The 19,974-nt window shown below is 44.0% G+C and overlaps 1 protein-coding gene across 3 annotated transcripts in view; it reads right to left on the bottom strand.

Annotated features, from left to right (window-relative positions):
- Positions 1-10,195: 10,195 nt before the first annotated feature.
- Positions 10,196-19,974, bottom strand: part of RIN2 (Ras and Rab interactor 2) — a 105,424-nt gene continuing 95,645 nt past the window's right edge. For all 3 annotated transcript variants that reach the window (XM_087818890.1, XM_087818892.1, XM_087818891.1), the window contains 3 exons: positions 19,314-19,445; positions 15,203-15,366; positions 10,196-12,013 (listed from right to left, as the gene is read on the bottom strand). In XM_087818890.1, coding sequence (XP_087675016.1) covers positions 11,693-12,013; positions 15,203-15,366; positions 19,314-19,445 — 617 coding nt within the window. In that variant the 3' untranslated portion in view covers positions 10,196-11,692. The remainder of the gene's footprint in view (positions 12,014-15,202; positions 15,367-19,313; positions 19,446-19,974) is intronic.

The following is a 19,974-nucleotide window of genomic DNA, read 5'->3' as shown; positions in this document are numbered from 1 at the left end:
TTAAACAGAAAAAATAGGGGCAGTTTCCTACTGGCAAAGCCTAATGTGCCACAGTAAATGAATGGTAAAGGGTAATGTTTAGGAAAGGTAAAATTATTATCCTCATGCAAGATAAAATGAACATTTGTCAAAGATTTTTAACTCTTCGTTCACTGAAAGGCCCAGTAAGAAGTTACAGCCTGTCTAAAGCGGAATTTAAAGTGCACAAGGCAATCAGGGTTGCTGAAATTATTTAGAAATAGTGTAAAGTTTGCCAATATCCACAGAGCAGTAATCTGTTGCATCTCCTGGACACACACGAAGCATTTCTATTTCGATGGAAAAGAATCATTTTCATTACTATCAATTTTTACAGCTTAGTTTTGTTAAATAGGTCAAAAGCAATATAAGGCAGAGTTAACCTGGAAAGGGGTACCTGACCGACACCCGGTCATCTTTTTTTTTTTTTTTTTTTGGTCATTTCAAAATGTCTCACAATTTTTTTTATATGAACTAATATTGATTTGAGTTTTGTTGTTTGTGAAGTTCTGATGATTTTTATAATTTTTATTTTGATTTATTAGCACTATAAACATAGGAAATTTATTACTATTTTATATTTGCACCTATTTAAGGAATGGTATAATAAAAGTAATTTTGATTATAAAAACCACTGTGGATTTAACACAAAGGCAACTCTCAACCCCTGCAGAAGCTCGACGCTGTGGGCTACCAGTTTGCAACTGCTGATAGAAATTATGATTCAGAGTCATCGTTTCCAGCCACAGATCAAAACTCTACAATAGCTACTTGACAATGGCAATGTGTGCCAAGTCATGGGCAATGTGGAGGAAATTAGAACATCTTGGACACACAAGCTGGATTTCCTTTCTCTCCCTGTTTGTGTATTTATTTTTAAACTCTTATCAGTTTCTATTGCTGGACACCTGAACACCTCAGATAAATTAGCATCTAGAAGGGCGCCTGGCAGGTGCTCAGTAAATATCAGTTGATTGATGAACGAAAGGTGACATACAGACAATACAGAAAATCATTTCATTTTTAGTAGTTTACAAAGAGGTGTTCGCATTATCAGCTTATTTCACTGTGCCTCAGTTTCTGAAAAAGGTTCGTAATACTAATATTCATCTCACTGGATTGTTATGAGGATTAAATGAGCTAATATTTGCAAGGGGCTTGCCATTGAAGTGTTTGTAAAAGAAAATAAAGAAAATGAAGTACTTTGCATTTTGAAGAATTGAAGCTTTGAAAAGTAGAGAGTGGGAGAGACAGAACCCTTGACCACGGAGCCCCTGACCCACTTTATACTTTTTTAAAGACCTCCTTAGAGCTCTAAGTTTTTGTTGTTTTTTTAAGTATGGGTTGTTTAATGAAAGTGACCTATGCACATTATTTAGAAAATTGAAGCCTTGTAGAAATGTACAGAGAAGAAAGCAACAAATCACTAAAAATTCTACCACCCAGGAATAAACCATGTTAACCCTTGAAGAACTTCAGACAACTTTTTATGCAGTTTTAGGGGAGTAAGAAAGAATACTCTTATTTAAAAGAGGCTCAGGTTATATACATTAACATTGAATAAAAAAGGTACTACTTTAATTTTTAATTGAACTGAATAAAAGAGAACTGACTTTCAACGAAAGAGATTGCTGAGCACTGAATGGGTACCTCAAGGTTTCCTTTAAAGCTTAAGTATATATTTTATTACATTACATATTTTGAATATTATTTCAACCTCTTAAGGAAAATCATTAAGAAATTTAAATTGTATTTTTTTATTATAAATTTTAATTTAGAATCCTATTCATTGCCTCTTTGTAACGAAAGACGAGCTGATTATGATTTTTGCCTGTTCTGCTCTCTCCTCCTGATATGTTGTGTGTATCACTGCTGCTTTTCGGGGCGTATGCGCACCTCTGTGTTGCGGCGATGCATGCCCCAGGTGTTTGGCTCTAAGTGTAATTGAGTGGATGTACCCCTTGCGAGTATTTTTTAAAAATTTATCTTTGTTGTTGAAAGTATTACAGATGCCCCTGCCCCCAGTGACCCCCTCCACTCCACTGCTGTCCCCCCCGCAGGCCTTCCCGCACTCCCGTCTCTCCGTGGGCTATACATACAAGTTCATTGGCTCACCTCATCCCGCCCCTTTGCTTTTTTTTTTATTAGTTTCCCACCCCATCCTTCCCATTCTTCACTCTGATTCATTTGCGGCTGCCTGGATTTTATTACAGGGTTTCTTCTGTCTCTGTTTTCCTTTGCCTTGTTCCCCAGGGGCCGGTCCCCCTGGTCTATTAGAATGCCTGACTGGGACCTTGGCCCGAGACCCATGCAGCCGTGTCTCTCCCCCAGAGCTTTGTAAACATCATTACTGCATTGTTTTTGGTGTTTCAAATTGCTGGGAGGAAATAATAAGGCCAACAGGATTTTTGTTTTCCCTTTTGTGGGTGACTTAGCTTATACTGGGATGTCATAACACTTCCAGAAATTAAACATTCTTAACAGGGCATACATTGTAAATGCAGTGAATCTCTGACAATGTCAGCAGCTTAACACTAAAATTTATTTTAAAAAAAATCAAAGCTGGACCATTCTCACATTTCCGGTGGCAATGTAATATGGCACAACCTCTCCAGAAAAGAGTTTTGTGGTTTCCTCACAAACTAAATATCCAACTACCGTGTAAACTAGCATTTGCACTGCTGGGCATTTATCCCAGAGAAATGAAAATGTGTGTTCACACAAAAACCTGTACACAAATATTTAAGCCAGAGTCAAAGTCTGTGCACTGTATGATTCTACTTACATGACATTCTGGAAAAGGCAGTCTTACAGGTCAGAGATTGTCAGGGGCACGGGGGAAGGGTTTGATGGCCCTGATCATGATGGTGGCTCCATGGCTGAATATAATACATCCACCAAAATTCATAGAACGGACACTAAAAAGACTGAACTTTGCTGTATGCAAGTTATATCTTAATAACCCTGACTTTTAAAAAAGTGGAATCAACATAGCTTTTACATCATTGTCCTCGCCATTTCAGTACATTTATTTGAAAAGCATGAACTACATTACACCCCTTAGGGTCCCTCCGTGACTTGGGCTCCAGGACATGCTGTTATTGATTTCTATTTCAGTGCATTAGTTTATTTTTAGCGTGCAGAAACACACTGTTCCTGTCCCGGCTGCACATTTTCTCTACCTTAAGGATGACTCACAGAACTTTTATTTGTCATGTTACGTTGCATAATTCCTTTTACTGCTTAGTTGGAAAACACAACAAGCTTTTACCACATTTTATCTCCAAACCTTTTCCTGCTCATTGAGACAAAATACCATGTGCTCTTCTGTAAATAGTGCTGACCCAGGATCACATCCATCATGGCAAAATTCCACAGCGCAGCAAGCAAGCAGCCGGGCATTTCATCTGCTGTTGCTCCTTCCTTTGTTTTGCTTTGTTTTGTTTTTTTGTTGTTTTTCTTCTCCTGCAGGCCATGTGGAAATGGCAAAGTGCACAGTAAATAAATATTTTGATAAATCCTAGGCAGTGTGATTATCAGGAAAGCAGCTTGGGTGGGTGGTTGCGTTTAAATAAAAATGTATGTTTTACAAAATAATAACTGGACACTATGGATAGGTTGACTCTGAGCATCAATATCATCTATTTTCAGCTTTTCTAACTAGTTGTGCAAACGCACTCAACCATTCCTATAAGAGGTGACCACAGGTTTCAACTAAACAAGACAGGTGGTCCACACCTGCTGCCTTCACTAAACTGAGAATAAAGGAAAATTAAATTTTTTCCTTAAAGGCTGAAGTCCAAAAGAACAAAGAGAGTGAAGGAGAAAGTAGCCAATGAGAGCTGGCAACAAGGTTATGGGCGCTATTTAGCAGACAGAAGCAAGCTGAAAGGTCAGCTACTGCAGGAGGAAAAGCCAAGAAGCAAGGCGACTGATTCAGGCGCAGGGTCGGGGGAGGCTCAGGATCAGCTCAGCCGGCACAGCAGAGGGACAAGACAGGAGCCCCCCTCCCTGGGGAGGCCCGGCAGCCGGTGAAGAGGGGGGGAGACCCTGCATTGAAAGTTGGAAGTAAAGGCCTTCTGAAAGATGGCCCCTGCAGATCCATGGCCTGTTTGCTCCCAGAATGCTGGCAGCTAGACTTAACCCCGTTCTGCAACCCCCAGGAGGATATCGGAGAATGTTTTTGTGGGGAAACCGCCTAAGGAAAAAAATCCCACAGACATTCACATTTTTCAGCCCTTCAGTAAAATGAACGGACTGCCACATGGTCACCCTAAGGGGAAGACCACCAATTCACACACACTGACCAATATGCACAGCTTCCAATAAGCTAAGAATATTTGAGCAGTGCCTCTAACCCAAAAGACAGATATCAAAACAATCAAACCGAAAAACGGAATTGGGATGAATGGTAAAAAAAAAATTTTTTTTAAATCCAACTATAACTATATCCACAGAAAGATAAGAAAATATTACATCCATGGGGGGAAAAATTGTGTTATTAAAATTCATTCGGAGATAAAAAAAAATTCTTGGAAATTGCAAATATCTTATTATAAATAAAAAATTCAATAATTGAAGCAATACCCCCAAAGTATAAGAAATAAAGAAGTAGAAATTAAAGCTCAAAAAAGAGGGAGAGGGGAGCTCAATCTAGTAGGTCCAATATTCAAATAATAGGAATTTCAGAAAGAGAAAATAAAGAAAATGGAGAGGGAGAAATTATTTAAAAATATAAGACATGTTCTCAGAATTAAAGAATATGAATCTCCAGAGTGAGAGAGACCACTGATTCTTCAATACAATTGAGGGGAAAAATCCACATTGAGGCACATCACTGAAATTTGAGAACAGTGGAATAAGGAGAAGAATCTAAAACTTTCTGGAAAATGGAAGGGAGGTGTATCAGTTAGCTTTTGCTGTGTAACAAGTCACCCAACCTTAGAGACTTAAAATAATTTATGGGTGGTTTGGTAGTTCTTGTGATCTGAGCTGGGTACATGATGGTCGTATGGTCTGAGACAGCCTCACTCTGTCCGGGACTTCCTGGGATGGCTGGGACTTCTCTCCACAGAGTCTCTTAAACCAGTTTGGATTTGTTCGCAAGGGTGATGGAAGGATTCTCAGCAGCAAGAGAGGGCCAGCCCAATGCACATGCACTTTTCAAACCTCCAGTGGCATCACGCTTGCTATGGATTTTCAAACCTCCATTGGCATCATGTTTACCAAAAAAGATAGGGCAAAATCATGTGAATGAACCAATGCCATGCAGAAAAGCATTGGAGGGTTCAGTATTATTCAGAATTATCGCCTGGAGAAATGGACGAGTTCTACAAGATCTACCACCCCTTCCCTTTGCAGTTGCTGGCTGGTGAGTGAGTCCAAAGGAGCTCACTTCTTCAAATATGCTTTAATCAATTCATTTCTTGGTCACCATTTTCCAGAAAGTTTTAGAATGTGGTCACCATTCAAAATGATTATTTCTTCTTCCTCTCCATTTTTTGTTTTCTCTTTCTGGAATTTCTATTATTTGAATCCTGTCTCTCTGTCTTTATTTCTTATACTTTTGGGGGCATTGCTTCAGTTATTGAATATTTTACTCATAATAGCATATTTGTAATTTCCAAGAATTTGTTTTTGTTTCTTTTTTTTCTTTTTTTAAAATATATCTTTATTGATTTCAGAGAGGAAAGGAGACGGAGAGAGAGAGAGAAACATCAATGATGAGAGTCATTGATCAAGCCCGCAACCCCGGCATGTGCCCTGACCGGGAATCAAACCCCAATCGCCTGGATCCTAGGTCAATGCTTAACCACTGAGCCATGCCCGGCCGGGCTTGTTTTTGTTTCTGAATGTAATTTTTATAACATTTTGTTCTTTTTTTCCATACATATGAGTCACGTTGCAAAGGGTGTGGACACAGGGAGGAGTGGTTTATTATAACAATTTGCCATGCCACTATACTGTTTCCATAAAGACAATTATTCTCATGGTCTCAACATCCTTGATTTTAAATGTTGTGTTAAACAAAGAAGAGTTTTCACCATTACCTAAACTCAAACTCTCTCTCTGTGGGTATTAGTTATAGTATAATCTGTGTTTCTTTTTTCTATTTATCTCAGTTCTACTCTTCTGTTTGATTGTTTATCTCTGCCTTTTGGGTTAGAGACTCTACTCAAATGTTCAGTGAATTTTAACTATTGATAATTAAGTGTAAGACATCACAAAGCTTATTGGAATCTGTGTGTATACATTTAATTAAATATATTTTTCATGTTTCTCAAGATTGATGAGTAAAATGTCCTATAACAAACAGATCCCCTGGGAATGAAATGCCTTTAGAAGGAAGTTAGCTGTCCTTTCAGAAAATAAAAAAGCTTATAAACTTCCTACAACATATATAGACAGTGTTACTAATTATACAGACCTCATAATGCTCCAGCGGGCTATGCACACCCATTATGCACACCCACACACGCATGTGCAAGCAGCTAGCCAAGAGAGAACGAACCTCTTGACTCAGCCTGTGTAACAGCAGCGCACCTACATTTGTTTGATTATATCAGCTGCACAAATGCCATTGACCCCAATATGCCCAAACTAGTATGTGCACGTGGATCACCTGGGGATTTTGTTAAAATGCACATTCTGATTCAGCAGTTCTGGGAGGGGCCTGAGCTCTCACCAGCCCTCAGGAAATGTGATGTTTGGTCCAGGGACTGTATTTTCATCAGCAAAATTTTAAACTGTGCACAGTCTAAAAACAAATTTGAAATTTGCCAAGAATCCTATTTCCATGCGTTTGTAAAAAAAAAAAAAGGAAGCTATCCAGTATCCTAGTTAGTTCAGTTATGTATTTACTTCTGATGGTCAGTCTTCAGTAGTTAATTGTTCTTTGCAGTTTTTCTGTCTTTAGGTTCATAGTAGATGCCTAAGTCTTTTTTGCACGAGATTGTACATCAATAGACTGCTGAGATAAAAAGAGAGTAAGAAAGATAAAATTTAATGAAATTGCAATCTGCTAGATGAGTCCATTCTCATAATTTTTAGACTTTGCAAGAAATTAGAAGCAAGGACATCAAAGACAAAAAAATCACATCAAATACCTTATTATTTTTGGTAAAGCACAATGCTTTAAGAGTAATCCTGTTAAATGCTATACGTGTATATGTAAATATCGAAATAAATAAGTGAATATATAAGTGAAAAAAGAGAAAAAGTTTCCAGAATCATCACTGACTATAGTTACACTTTTACTTAAGTAATAATTCCTTTCTGGGAAGAGCTACAGTCGACTCTTGCGGGGGCAGAGATGGTTCCTCTATGGCAAAAGTCCCCACTGTCTCTGGGCCCTGAGGATACTCTTGGCCAGCAGGGGATACTGGGAAAATACTCCCAATTTAGACATAACGCACTGCCATCACCACCACCGCCCTCATCAACAACAACGAAGTTAACGAGTGGCATTCACTTCATTTTTAAGCCTCTCACACTGAGCTTCCCACCCCAATATATTTTTCTTAAACCTTTCATACCTGTTCCTGTTTTTCTTCTATTTCACACACACACACAAAACTTGCCAGCAGATAATTAACATGAGTGGGGAAGTAGAAATAAACAGTAGTGGAAAGATTTCAAAGAAGTTGATTATCTAATAATAATAACTAATATTTAATGTGCTTATGGTGTGCTAGGTAGTGTCTTGAGACTTCACACGGATTAATTCGTACTGGCCTTGCGGCACTCTGATGAGCCAAGATAAGAACTACCTGTTCGACAGTGTGCATGTGGGTGTGCTTTGGGGATGTAAACTGTGGATGTAATTTTATTTACACATACCATTATGTTTCAGCGTTTTAAATCATTTCTGTGCTAGAACTGCACTGTCCAATATGGTAGCCAATAGCCACATGTGGCTCATGAGCACTGGAGATGTGGCTGGTGTGCAATGAAATGTGCTGTAAGTGCAAAATATAAGATTTTGAAGACAGCGTCAGAAAATAAAATAATGTCAAATACCTCTTTATTATTTTAGATTGATTACTGAAATATATATTTGGGATATCATGGGTTAAATAAAATAGATTACTAATATATTACTAAAATTAAATAAATATTAGTAATATATTACTGTTGATTTTACCCATTTTCCCTTTTTTAAAATATATGTCTTTATTGATTTCAGAAAGAGGAAGGGAGAGGGAAATAGAAACATCAATGATGAGAGTCATTGATCAGCTGCCTCCCGCACGACCCCGACTGGGGATCGAGCCCACAACCTGGGCATGTGCCCTGACCGGGAATCGAACCTTGACCTCCTGGCTCACAGGTTGATGCTCAACCACTGAGCCATGCCGGCCGACTGACTGCAGTAGTTCCCGCGTTTGGCCAAAGGAAAGACTCAGATTCATTTACAGAACGATATTCTACATGTGTGCTGCGGAGCCTGCGTCCAGGGCCTGGCTTAGCAATGCACGTCATAGGGTCAAGGTCAGAAGCTGTCGGCTCCTCCACCTGCCGCTGGGCCAAGCCTCCCCCGGAGCCTTCCCGCAGCGCTGCGGACTCAGGGCGGGACTCGGTCACCTCTTCACTCAAACCACGCGCCCAGGCTTTTCTGAGCAGTTCTCACTTTCCAGGCCTTTCCCGACACTGTGTCAACAGCCCACCACCCTTCGATGCTGGAGAAAAGAGACCTTTCTCGGGTAAGGACCCCTTCTCCCATCTCCCTCTCCCTCCTTCCACCCTCGTCTGCCTGTGATTCTGCGGGCGGCACTTGCACGTCTTCATATTCCCAACTCGACCCGGGTTAAGTAAACGACCAATGGTTTGGTCTCAGGTTCACCGTCGTGAATGTGGTCTGAAAAATGACGCTTTTTAGGATTTTACTGTCGGAGAGTGCCAGATGATGGCAGTACCTGTGTCCCAGGCACTGTAACGTTTGTCTCACACGCTGGGGCAGTGCCCGGGCGGTGCTGCTGGTGATCAGGGCGCGCTCTCATTTCCAGTCTCTCCAAGTCCCTGGGGGGGAGAGCTGCCCACTGCAGGCACATTTATGAATGAAACCATTCATGGCTGGGCTTCCTGCCTTTTGTGTTTTCTTATAGATCTCAAGTTGTAACTTTCACATGAATAAACTACTTTAACAGTTCCTATTTCTATTCTGCGTCCCTGGGGGCAATATTTGGCAGCGCACGCAATATTTTTAAAAAATCCTTTCCTCTGGCCGGCATTCAACTTTTCTAACACATTTTTAGACCTGGAAACGCGTCCTTCTATCCCTCCACCAGCATATGTTTTTTTTTTGTTTTTTTTTTTTACTCTCTCCTATTCCTTCCAAGCTACACAAATCTGTTTCCTGACAATTTGAGAACTGAGAAATGTCTGCGTGGGGGGAAAAAGCGAAGACACATGTTGTGTTGTAATTTTAGCAGGAAAATGTTGCCCAATGACCAAACCAGGCGCAGTCTTGTGATGTTTTCTTTTGCTCACACTCACTTTTCCTATTTTGATCCCGCCGTCCACTCCCTAAAGGCTGCTGAGCCTGCCTCCCGTTCAGACGCTGTGACTTGCTCTAAATCAGCAGAGTACTGATTTCTAAGGACCAGGACACGATGACCTTAATGTGGAGAGTGGGGGGGATGACTCTACGGGTTGGCTTTCATCTTTAATTCTTTGTAAATACAAAAAGCAGGCAGCCTGTTCAGCAGTTCAGATTTACCCGGCTGGGTCAGAAGGTGTGTTCAGACAGGAGGGTTTATCAAGTGCTTGCTAACTGCCAGGCAGGGCTCCGAGCACCGGGAATTCAGGGGGAAAGACCCAGCCTCGGGCCCACGGATTTGGAAAGAGCACTGAACTCTCAGCCAGGGCACTTCAGAGGCTGCAAAACTATGGGCAAGTTGTCCACAAGGCCCGTTTGATTACCTGGGATTTTCCTCTAGGTCCAACTAAGCCCATTACTGCGTAGGTAACACTGGAAATCTTTTCAGGTCAGAACACTTTCCTTCTGCCTCTTGATTTTTTGCCTTGGGTCAGTACGTAAGCTGCGGAAAAAAGGCCAACGTTTCTGTTCCCTCCCTACGACTATCTAACCACAAACACGGGCTCGAGTTTCAGATTTACATCCCATCATGCGGCGCACAATGATATTCTGCTTCTCACAGAAAAAAGACAACCGAAGAATATTTCCAAATTATTTTCAAACATGATTATCGCACAGTATTACAATGTATTATGTGCAAAATTCCATTTAAAAAATCATTTACAAAAGGAAGTATAACACAGTATGTGCTGAGGGGTCCGGATGTGTCACAAAAGCTAACAAAGGAACAGGGTACACAGCCAACCGCGTTAGATGACCCCCGTCTTTACACAGAACAAGAACACGTTTCTGCAACTACCTGTTACATTGATACAAGACCCTCAGACTTCGCGCGCCCCCAGCCAGTTTTCACAAAACACGAATTTACTCCACCATACATTCTGAAAATGCAGATGGCCTTTTGGTGCATTTGCAAACTAGTTTCCAAACAGCATCTTACTTAACTCCATGAACGTCACAGTACACATTACTTGGTTTCTGCCCCAAATAATCTGATGCTGTTAGTTTTCACTTACGTGGGAAAGGGAAATAAAAGTGTTATCTTTATTTTTTTTTTCCCTCACAGAGTTTTCAAAATAGTTTCCAAAAGCAAATAACATGGAAAAATTTTTGCCAAATCTCACTGTATATTTACAATATTCTCAGCAAAGGTGGTTCCTTCCCTCTTCTTTTCCCACTTCCTTCCAGGAGCCTGAACTAGCAGACTAACTCCTTAGTCCTTTTGTTAGAGTCTGTATTTCTCTCTCGAGCTCTCTCTACATAAATGTCTCTCCTGATCCTCAGCATCACTTGGTTAAAACACAAAACAGCACAATATCACTGAGCGCAAACAAGGTAACAGTACATCAGATTTTCAAAGGCATTCTGTGGCCAGTGTCAGCAATATATCACCTTAAGAAATCCAGCGGCCTCTCCCCACAAAGTTGCCGAAACATCCAGTTACAGAAGAGTGACTCTTCAAATGCAATACTCTCAAATCCAGCAAGAGATTTCTTTTTGAATATTAAATGTTAAAATCACATGCATAATTATAGAATATTTTAAAGTTACAAAAATATTTTAAAAACCAATCCTGACAGTTTACCTGCAACTGCTATAAAAATTTCTATGAAATATATAAAAACACAGAGGCTCTTTGTAAAATAAAAAATAAAAACAAAAAAAAAACCAAGGAAGGAAAGAGTGAAAGGAGGAAAGCCATCCACAGAACTGATGCACTGCATCGGGCGGTCTTGCCAAACACCTGCTGTTCAAGAAAAGAGCCTGTACCTTACATGTGTACTCAGCACATATACATACTCGTGAGCCCACCTGGAACCCGGCTGCGGGTGGGCAGCAAACCCTCTCGGGTCACAGGCCATCGAGCGCAGCTCTCCATGCCTGAAGGAGAGCCTGCTGATTCCTGGACCTCAGCTGCCTTGCTTGGCGATGTGCCTAAAGATGCCCCTGTGGATGGCTTAGTCACTGGACCGAGGAGTCCCCAAGGAGGTGGCTCCAAGCACGGGGAGGGCGACGGGCTAGGCTGCGGCCTTCCCTCCCCCCGTCTGAATGTACCGCCAGGGAGCCCCGCGTCTCCTAGGAGGTGGTGAGGTCCTCTTCGTTCTGGAAAATGACGCCGTAAGGGTCCTTCTTGATGCGCTTGTAGACGAAGTGGAAGATGTGAGGCTGTGGCCGGCTGTGCAGCTCGGCCTTGATCTTCTGAGGGTAGGTGTCCTCCGCCAGCTGCTGCCACGTTTCGTCGACGAAGAGGAAGAGGCTGTACTCCTCAGGGTCCCCCACCTTAAACTTCTCGGCACAGAGCTGACACACGTCCTCGGTGGTGACGTAGGGTCTCACGAGGAGGGTCTTTCCCGTGCAGCCGCTGTTCACCTCCTGGAATGCCACTCGGAGGTAATTCTGCGGGTGGAAAGAGAGACGTGGGGCCGAGTGAGAGGAGGGGGACAGGACAGGGCACCGAGGGCGCACCGCGACGTGCGAGTGGGTCGAAGCTGCCGGCCACTCCGGCTCGGCCCGAGGCCTCGGCGTGCAGGGGAGGAGGCCGAGCCACGTGGACAGCGGGCAGGGAGCCACGTGGACCGAGTGGCTGTATCTTAGCTCATTACAATGACAAGGGCCACGAAGTCCACTGAGCCACATGGACTGAGTGGCTGTATCTTAGCTCATTACAATGACAAGGGCCACGAAGTCCGCTGAGCCACGTGGGCAGCAGGGAGGGAGCCACGTGGACTGCGTGGCTGTATCTTAGCTCATTACAATGACAAGGGCCACGAAGTCCACTGAGCCACGTGGGCAGCGGGGAGGGAGCCACGTGGACCGAGTAGCTGTATCTTAGCTCATTACAATGATACGGGCCATGAAGTCCACTGAGCTGTGTCCTCCGAGTGTCCTTCATAAACCCCGGTTAAGAAACCCCTGGTGAAGAGCGTGAGCCAGGCCCCATCCTGGGCTTATCCCCAGCTTGGGGACAACCTCAACAGCAGGGCCTGAACCAGGGGGCAGCAGGAAGAGACGTGCGAAATACGTAGACACAAGGGCACCCACTGTAGTGGCTTCAGGCTGCTTCTCATGAGGCTTCAGCAAGGGCAATAATGTTAGGTTGGACCACAGGGTGCTGCCCACATTTGGTCACTTGCATCTCCCCAAATGGTGATTTCTGGTGGTTCAACCTGATACAAATGGCTCTGAGTGCAACAGGGAAAAGTCAGCAGGAGGAAAGTGTTGATTCTTCCAAAAGGCTTTGGAGATGGATTGAGTGCAAAGAGGTGTTTCGGGGGCATAAAAGGAGATGTTTGCGGGCTTGGCACTGTGCAAGTGCCAGGTGTGTGCCATCACGAAATATAACAAGACTCCGAGATGAAAGACGTGAAGTCCAGATGAGGTAGAAAGCGTCCTACACTCATAGCAGGCTCTCGGAGACTTTGTGACCCTGGGTAACATGTTCAGTTTCCTCTTTTTAGGAGTGGGGTTACCAGGAAAACAGAACACCCCGTTCAATTTGACTTCTCAGACATAAAAGAGTTTCCCTTTCTAAACCTGGCAAACCTTCTCAGGAGGGAAGGGAAGTGGTGCTCTCTACCTGGGGTCCCATGTGGTGACCATGAGGGTTCACTGGGATGCTGGAAGGGAAAGCTCCGTGTGCTCTGCACTGGTAGGCTAACTCTTACTTGCTTGAATGAGAGCACCTCAAGAGCACACACTCCATTCCCCAACCCCTCCTCTCCCATCTCAACCCCCCAACGCCTGGCCCGCACACTTGGTATCCGTTTACTCATTGACTGCCGAAGAGAAATTGGTGAAAGAAGTCTACATTTTTTGCATTTGACTAGTGAAGAGAAGAAACTGAGGCACAGAGAGGCTGAGCAACTTGCCCAAGGCCACACAGCTAGTGAGCGGCAGACCCAGCATTCCAGCATCGTCACCACTGTTGTGTGCTGCCTCTCCAGTGTGAGGAGGCTTGTGTGTGTGTCCGTGACCCCTAATTTAGGAGTTCCAAGTGGAGTTTTGTGTCTGAGTTTTTGTTCTTATATCCAAACTGAGTGCTGAGAATTCTCCCCTTGGGCTATATTTTAAGGCGTGCATCTCCTGGATGAGCGGGGCCAGTGGGAAGGGGTATGTAGAAGGAAGGGGGCACTGTGGCCTCTGGGGGTCTCTAGGTTAGAAGCTCCAGATAGAGAGAGGGGACAAGAAGGAGGGGCTGGTGGCAGGTGGGGAGATGGACAAATGAGCTTTTCTTATTTCCTCTCTTCAGAGGGTGTCCAGCCCTAGGAGTCCCCTCCTGGGACAGGCAATCACATAATCCCAAGAGGCTGCATATGCAAAGTCACTTGACACGTGGACAGCTCTTCAACAGCCCGGGGTGGGGTGGGGGGCAGGGGAGCACACGGTATGCTCTTGCTTTTTAGATTTATGTCCCCAGAAGGAATTTCGGAGAACCCTGATACCTTAGAGAAGAACTTGAAGATCTTGCCTTCCCATGAAGGGCTGACTTTGAATCAAATGTCCCTTTGAGTATTTTCAGGGCATTGAGAGGCAGAAAAGGCAAGGACGGTGAACCTGAGTATGGGCATGGACACATCTGTCCTGCTTAAAATTCACCACATGGCACACAAACAAGACGCAGCGGGTTTTATAACCTGATCTGGAACTTGCAAAATATGATTCAAAGACGTTTGCACACTTAGTCATAACTCCATAGACTATGAGCAAATCAAGGGCTGCTGTGCTGGGTACAGTTTTCTGTGGCCCTAAACTGCCTCTCCTCTTTAAGAAACAAGCTCTTTGGGAATCTTACATTCCCGGGAAACTGCTCATAGTCATGGAAAGTTCTGGATGGAGATCCAGGTGGGACCAAACGGCTGCCAGAGCTGATGCTGCCAGTGAAATGCTGGAGTCTTCTGTTTTAGGAGGATGGGTAGAGAAAAAAAGGATTGGAGGGAAGGCATTACTGTACCTCTCCCTCTTCTCAGAGAGACCAGGTCGGCTGCAGTGCCTAACACTGCTATTTTCACTCAGTCTTTTTTTTTTTTTTTTAATTTTTATTGATTGATTAGAGAGAGAGGGAGCGAGAAAGGAACATCAATTTGTTGTTCCACTTATTTATGCATTCATTGGTTGCTTCTTGTTCGTGCCCTGACCGGGGATCAAACCCGCAACCTTGGCGTATCAGGAAGATGCTCTAACCAGCTGAGCTACCCAGCCGGGGCTCCACTCAATCTTCTGGTAAAATGAAATACTTGCCACCTGTGCCCAGAGTGTCTTCTTTGACGCCCTGTCTGCTTAGGTGCTCAATATTCACGATGAACGGTCTGCTAGAAATCCCGCCTTAATGTGACTTTGTTTTCTTAAGGGCAGCAAAACTTGGGCCAAACCCACATATATATATTTTTTTACTATCAGCAAAAGAGAGAAGTGAAACAACAAGGTCAAAGGGTGGTTTAAAATATCTCTTCCTCCGGATGAACTGACAAAGGAGGGACCTCGGGCGCCCTGAGCTCTGTGTGCCCTGTGGGCCAGCTCTGCCTTTGTGCAGGACAAAGGAAGCAGCAAGCCTGCCCCTCCCCCTTGTCACCCTCGCTGGCCACATACCTGAAAGTCGTCCACTGAAGGGATGGTCCGGTTGGTGGTCCTCCGCCTGTGCCACTGCCTCAGGGTGTCTCTGGTCTCGGAGCTGAGCAGCCTTGCGGCTTGCTCTTCTTGGAAATTCTTTATCAGAGAAAGTGCCCCATAGGCGCTTGTCAAGTAGTAGCCTCCTGGAAAGGACGGAGACAGCGAGTCGGCAAGTTGCATACCAGGGGACGCGCTTAGTATTCTCTCCATTTCTCCCACGCGCGTTTCCTGTGGACCAGAGACGCGCACATCCAAGAGCACGCCCTTCACGCCCCCGCCTCTCCATTCAAGCGTCATCCCCAGGATGTGCTGGGTGACCCAGGCCCGGGCCAGGGATGCGGATGCCGATGGCCCTGGCTGACAGAGCCCTGTTTTCACTGGTGGCATTCCCACCGCAGTGGGCGAGACACACAAAAAATCTATCAACTATTTAAGCGCAATTGTGCAAATGTTTTGCCTGACGGAGGTGGGAGGCATGTGAGGGTGGTGAGGTCAACCGCTCGGGGGCCAGAATCATTTACTTTAGCAACAGGTGTCCGTGTATCTCCTGGCAATACTTTCTTTGGGGCTTTCTTTCTTAGGAATTAATATTTTCTAAATTTTAAGAAAAACACATGCTTTGAAAGGGACTGCGCAATATGCAGGTGTATTCGCAATAATATGGGTTCTTTAAAAGAACTTCTTCCTGATTCCCTTTCCTACCCTCACCTGGGAACTTAGGTGACAAATTGAGGAAAAAGTCACTTACAAGGAGAAGCAATGTCCCTTTGATGGTGCGTTCAGGAATGATTTCTTATGTGTGGGGAATGTTAAAAGACGACAGCGCTGTGAGATACACAGAAATGTGCTTGTAGTTTTGTCCTCAACTGGAATTTGGTGCCTTCTGAGGAACTGGCAAGCACCATGCTATAGGACCACTAGGGGGCACCCCGAATGTTGATTAAAAATCCCCTAACTGGGCACCCCCACATTTTAAACTGAGAAGCATTCTTTGTCAAAATACTATTGAATCTCTCCCATGAGCCCGAGATAGGTACAGAGCAGGGGGTGGGTTTGTACGAAGTACAGTCTAAGTCCCTGCTCTACAAAGTTTATAAATGTATTAAAGAGAATGAACACTGGTAGTTTATTCACGCAGGGACTGGAAGTTAGTCGTGGTTCAATCAGTTTTGTGCAGAAGCACCACTTTCACGGCTAAAATATTTAGCTGCTAAGGCAAGATCCCAAACAACTCTCTCTGTTCAACAAGGGACAACAGTCAAGATGGCAATTGGTCCATCTCTGAGAAATGAGCAGAGCGCCCTGTGAGTCGCAGTGGACATACTTGAGAAAGAAACACACCTTTGTGGATTTCAGGTCACTGATGGAGATTTAGGGGCTATTTTTTTATGGCAGCATCATCTAGGCCACTCTGAGCAATACACTTTCCATGTACCTATCAGATGTCAGGCTTTTTGTTTAGATTTATTTGAATAGTTTAATGGGGGTAAGTTCACACCAGCTGGGGGTAAGTTCCCCAGGGCAGCTCCATATGCTAGTACAGAATTGTAAGTAGCTGATTTTTACTAAATATTCACGTCAAGAACAAATCAGCACACAATCGGACGTGAAATGCAGTAGTACATTTCAACGCCACACAGAATTTCAGGAGAAATCAATGTCGACTTAAATGTTTAAGAAAGAGGTGTGAGTACTGGAGCTGGGACTTGGAGGGATGGTTACAATCCAGTTTGGGAGGGAGGGTGTTTCCTTTGGACATCAAATTTTAGACTCCATAGCTCTGATCTGTTCCGGCCACTAGGGTGAAAACTCACAATGCTGGAAGCACAAAACTGACCACACTTTGAAACATGCGGGTGCAATTAGAGGACGGTTTTCATTTCAGCAAAACTCTAACACTACCACGAGCTGTGCACTTGAAAGGGCTTCTAGGATGCTTTTTCCGTAAATGAAACTATCTGCTTAAACTGCAGAAAAGAGATGTAAGCTGTTGCCCTGCAAACCAAAGAGGGCCTTGGGCAGGCCTCGGAGGGCTGCTCTGCTCAGCAGCTTCCTCCTGCCGGTTGCACAGCTTCAGTTCACTGAAATGCAGGCCTGGTCTGTAACCACAGCCAAGCCGACTGGGCCGCCCTGCTGTCCCGGGGAAGGCAGCCAAAAAGCCGAGACACAGTGAAGTGGGAGCAGGCGCTGGTTCAAGCACGAGCTCACGGGCTGCTCTATATGTTCACTAGCTGGGTCCTGGGCTTCTCTCAGGTGTGATTCCAGGGAAGTGTCTTCCTTTGGGGAAAGGCCGGGAAAGGTGGCAGAAAGTGGCTGTCTAAATCCTCGGGCCAAAGGATGTAAGCATACGTTCGTCCTAAGTACACACTATCAGCAACAGAATGGTAATTTTCTGAGTGAAACTGGCATGCCCTTTCCCTAAAGGGCCAAGAATTCGAATACGGATCACTAGAATGAAACAGGATTGACGCGGAAAGCGACAACAGCAACAAAACCCAGATGCATACAAAATTTTTAAAATGATGCAAAATGTAATAGTGATGGCCTGCACGCTTCTCTTGATCACTGGACAAAGCCACATGCTTTCCCCCCTCCTGTCACACCCCAGGGCAGGGCAGGTAAGGAAAGCTCCAGGCAGGGCAGTGGTGGCTCAGGTTGTGAATTAGACTGAGGGGAGATAAACAGACAGGAGGGTAAAGCCATGAAAGAGGCTCGTTCATTCCTGTCTGGGCTGAGAGATCTGCTTACCCCTAATCCGGAGTCAGCATTAACCCTAGAGGTGGGAAGGGTGGACCTTATTGGCTCCAAGGAGCGGGAGAGGCCTGATGAGAAAGCCACGCCATAGGGACGAAGGAACAGGTTCTGGGGGTGACAATCCATTTAGGTTCTCTTCAGGGAAAATCTAAGTATGACGCATTCCCTGGGGAATCCTATCAACTCCTGGACCTTTTTACTGAAGCGTGGACTAAAAGTCACTGGAGAAAGGAGAAAAAAAGTCTATGCAACAATTCAGAACTCAGGGGACACATGAAAATGGCTGAACAGGATTCACAATGCACAGGCCCCAATTTGTTCTCCTTTCAAAAGACAAGCTCCCAGAAGAGTCCCAGTTATTACTGCTTTTCAAGCCCGTGTACCACGACGGCAAACATCCAAATTATTTCCATAATAAAATACCTGACCAGTGTGTAAGGAGAGAGAATTTCCGCTAGGACATGTTGGGCCAGGCAGACACAAGAAGGAAACTGAACTGCCAAGATAAATTGAAGGCAAAATGCCCACTTTTTACTCCACTGTATTTTTATTTCAACTATGAACAGATACTATTTTTTTAAATAAACAAGAAAATCAATGCTGTTCTCATCTTGAAAACAATTTCTTTTTTTTAAATGATGAAAGCAAAATAACAGCAGGACATTCTTCTGACAATGGAAATATTCTCTCACCAAAGTTTACAACTTCCCCTTGAAATCAAAGAAACCATTTCTTTTTTCAAAATACCATTTAGTCTATTGAACAGCATTTTTTTTAAATTGCAATTAACCAGGCTGGGTGAATTATGGCAGGGTTATATTTTTTTGTGTTTTTCTGACTTTCCCAAATTTTCTACAATGACTATGTATTACTTTTGTAGTTAGAAAAAGAGCACATTCTTGCAAATTAAAATTAGACTTAACCCTTAGGATTTCAAAAAATCTCCCACATAACTGCTTATTGGGTACTGGGTTTTATTTGGGGGTATATATATTTTAAAAAAATGTTTTTAATCCTAGCCTGAGGATATTGATTTTTAGAGAGAGAGAAAGGGAGAGAGAGAGAGAGAAACATCGATTGGTTGCCTCTCATAGGTGCCCCAACTGAGGATGGAACCTGACACTGCAACTACCTGAGCCACCTGGCCAGGGCTATTTTGGGGCATATTTTTGGAGCCAGAGAGAGGCGGTGGATTGCACAACATTGCGAGTGTACTAAATGCCAATGAATGGTTCACTTTAAAATGGTTGATTTTGTTATGTGAACTTCATCTCAACAACAAAAACCAACCCCCCAAAAGCACCCAGTTCCTCCCATTTTCCCGAAAGCGCGTTACCTTCTCCATGTAACAGCGACGGGTCTAAGAGCTCCATCATGTACTCGATCTCTGTGTCCAGTTCCAGCATGTCACACTGAGCGATGACATAGGTCAGGACTGGTAGAAAGTCGTCAGCGCCATACATCCTTCCTGGGGTTAGGGGGAAAGCGGAAGACAGGAATATTTTTACCAACATTTCTGGCTTTCATGTTCTACTTGCTGCTTTTATTAGGCAGTGAGGAGTCATGCTGGAGAGATGTGCTATTCATAAACCTTTGGAGGTGGGCGTTTCTGGAATCCTGTGTCGCCCACGACCTTCCCCGCTGCGCATGTGTCAGACCAGCCCTAACTCACAACTTCAGAAGGAGCATCTGGGAGTCAATGAACACAGAGGGGTTCTCTCCCCACTGTCATGAGCTACATAGTTATGCAATACGACACAGGACTTTCAAACAGTTTAACTTTCGGCAAGTAACATTGCAAACCAGTTTACAAAGTCTCTGCTTCTTATGTCCACCCTTGGGGCTTGTTTCCTGTTGCTTTCTGTGCAAGTTACTCACAAACAATGACCGATCAGACTCATACCAGGAATAAAGGTTGCTCTCTGCTCGCGAGCACACAGTTTGTTTATTCAGATGTGTGAATTCAGCACATGCTGGCTAGATACACATGGTTCATA

Source organism: Miniopterus natalensis, chromosome 7, assembly GCF_054644295.1.
Source record: "Miniopterus natalensis isolate mMinNat1 chromosome 7, mMinNat1.hap1, whole genome shotgun sequence".
Taxonomy (NCBI): domain Eukaryota; kingdom Metazoa; phylum Chordata; class Mammalia; order Chiroptera; family Miniopteridae; genus Miniopterus; species Miniopterus natalensis.
This window is presented reverse-complemented; position numbering and strand designations above follow the sequence as displayed.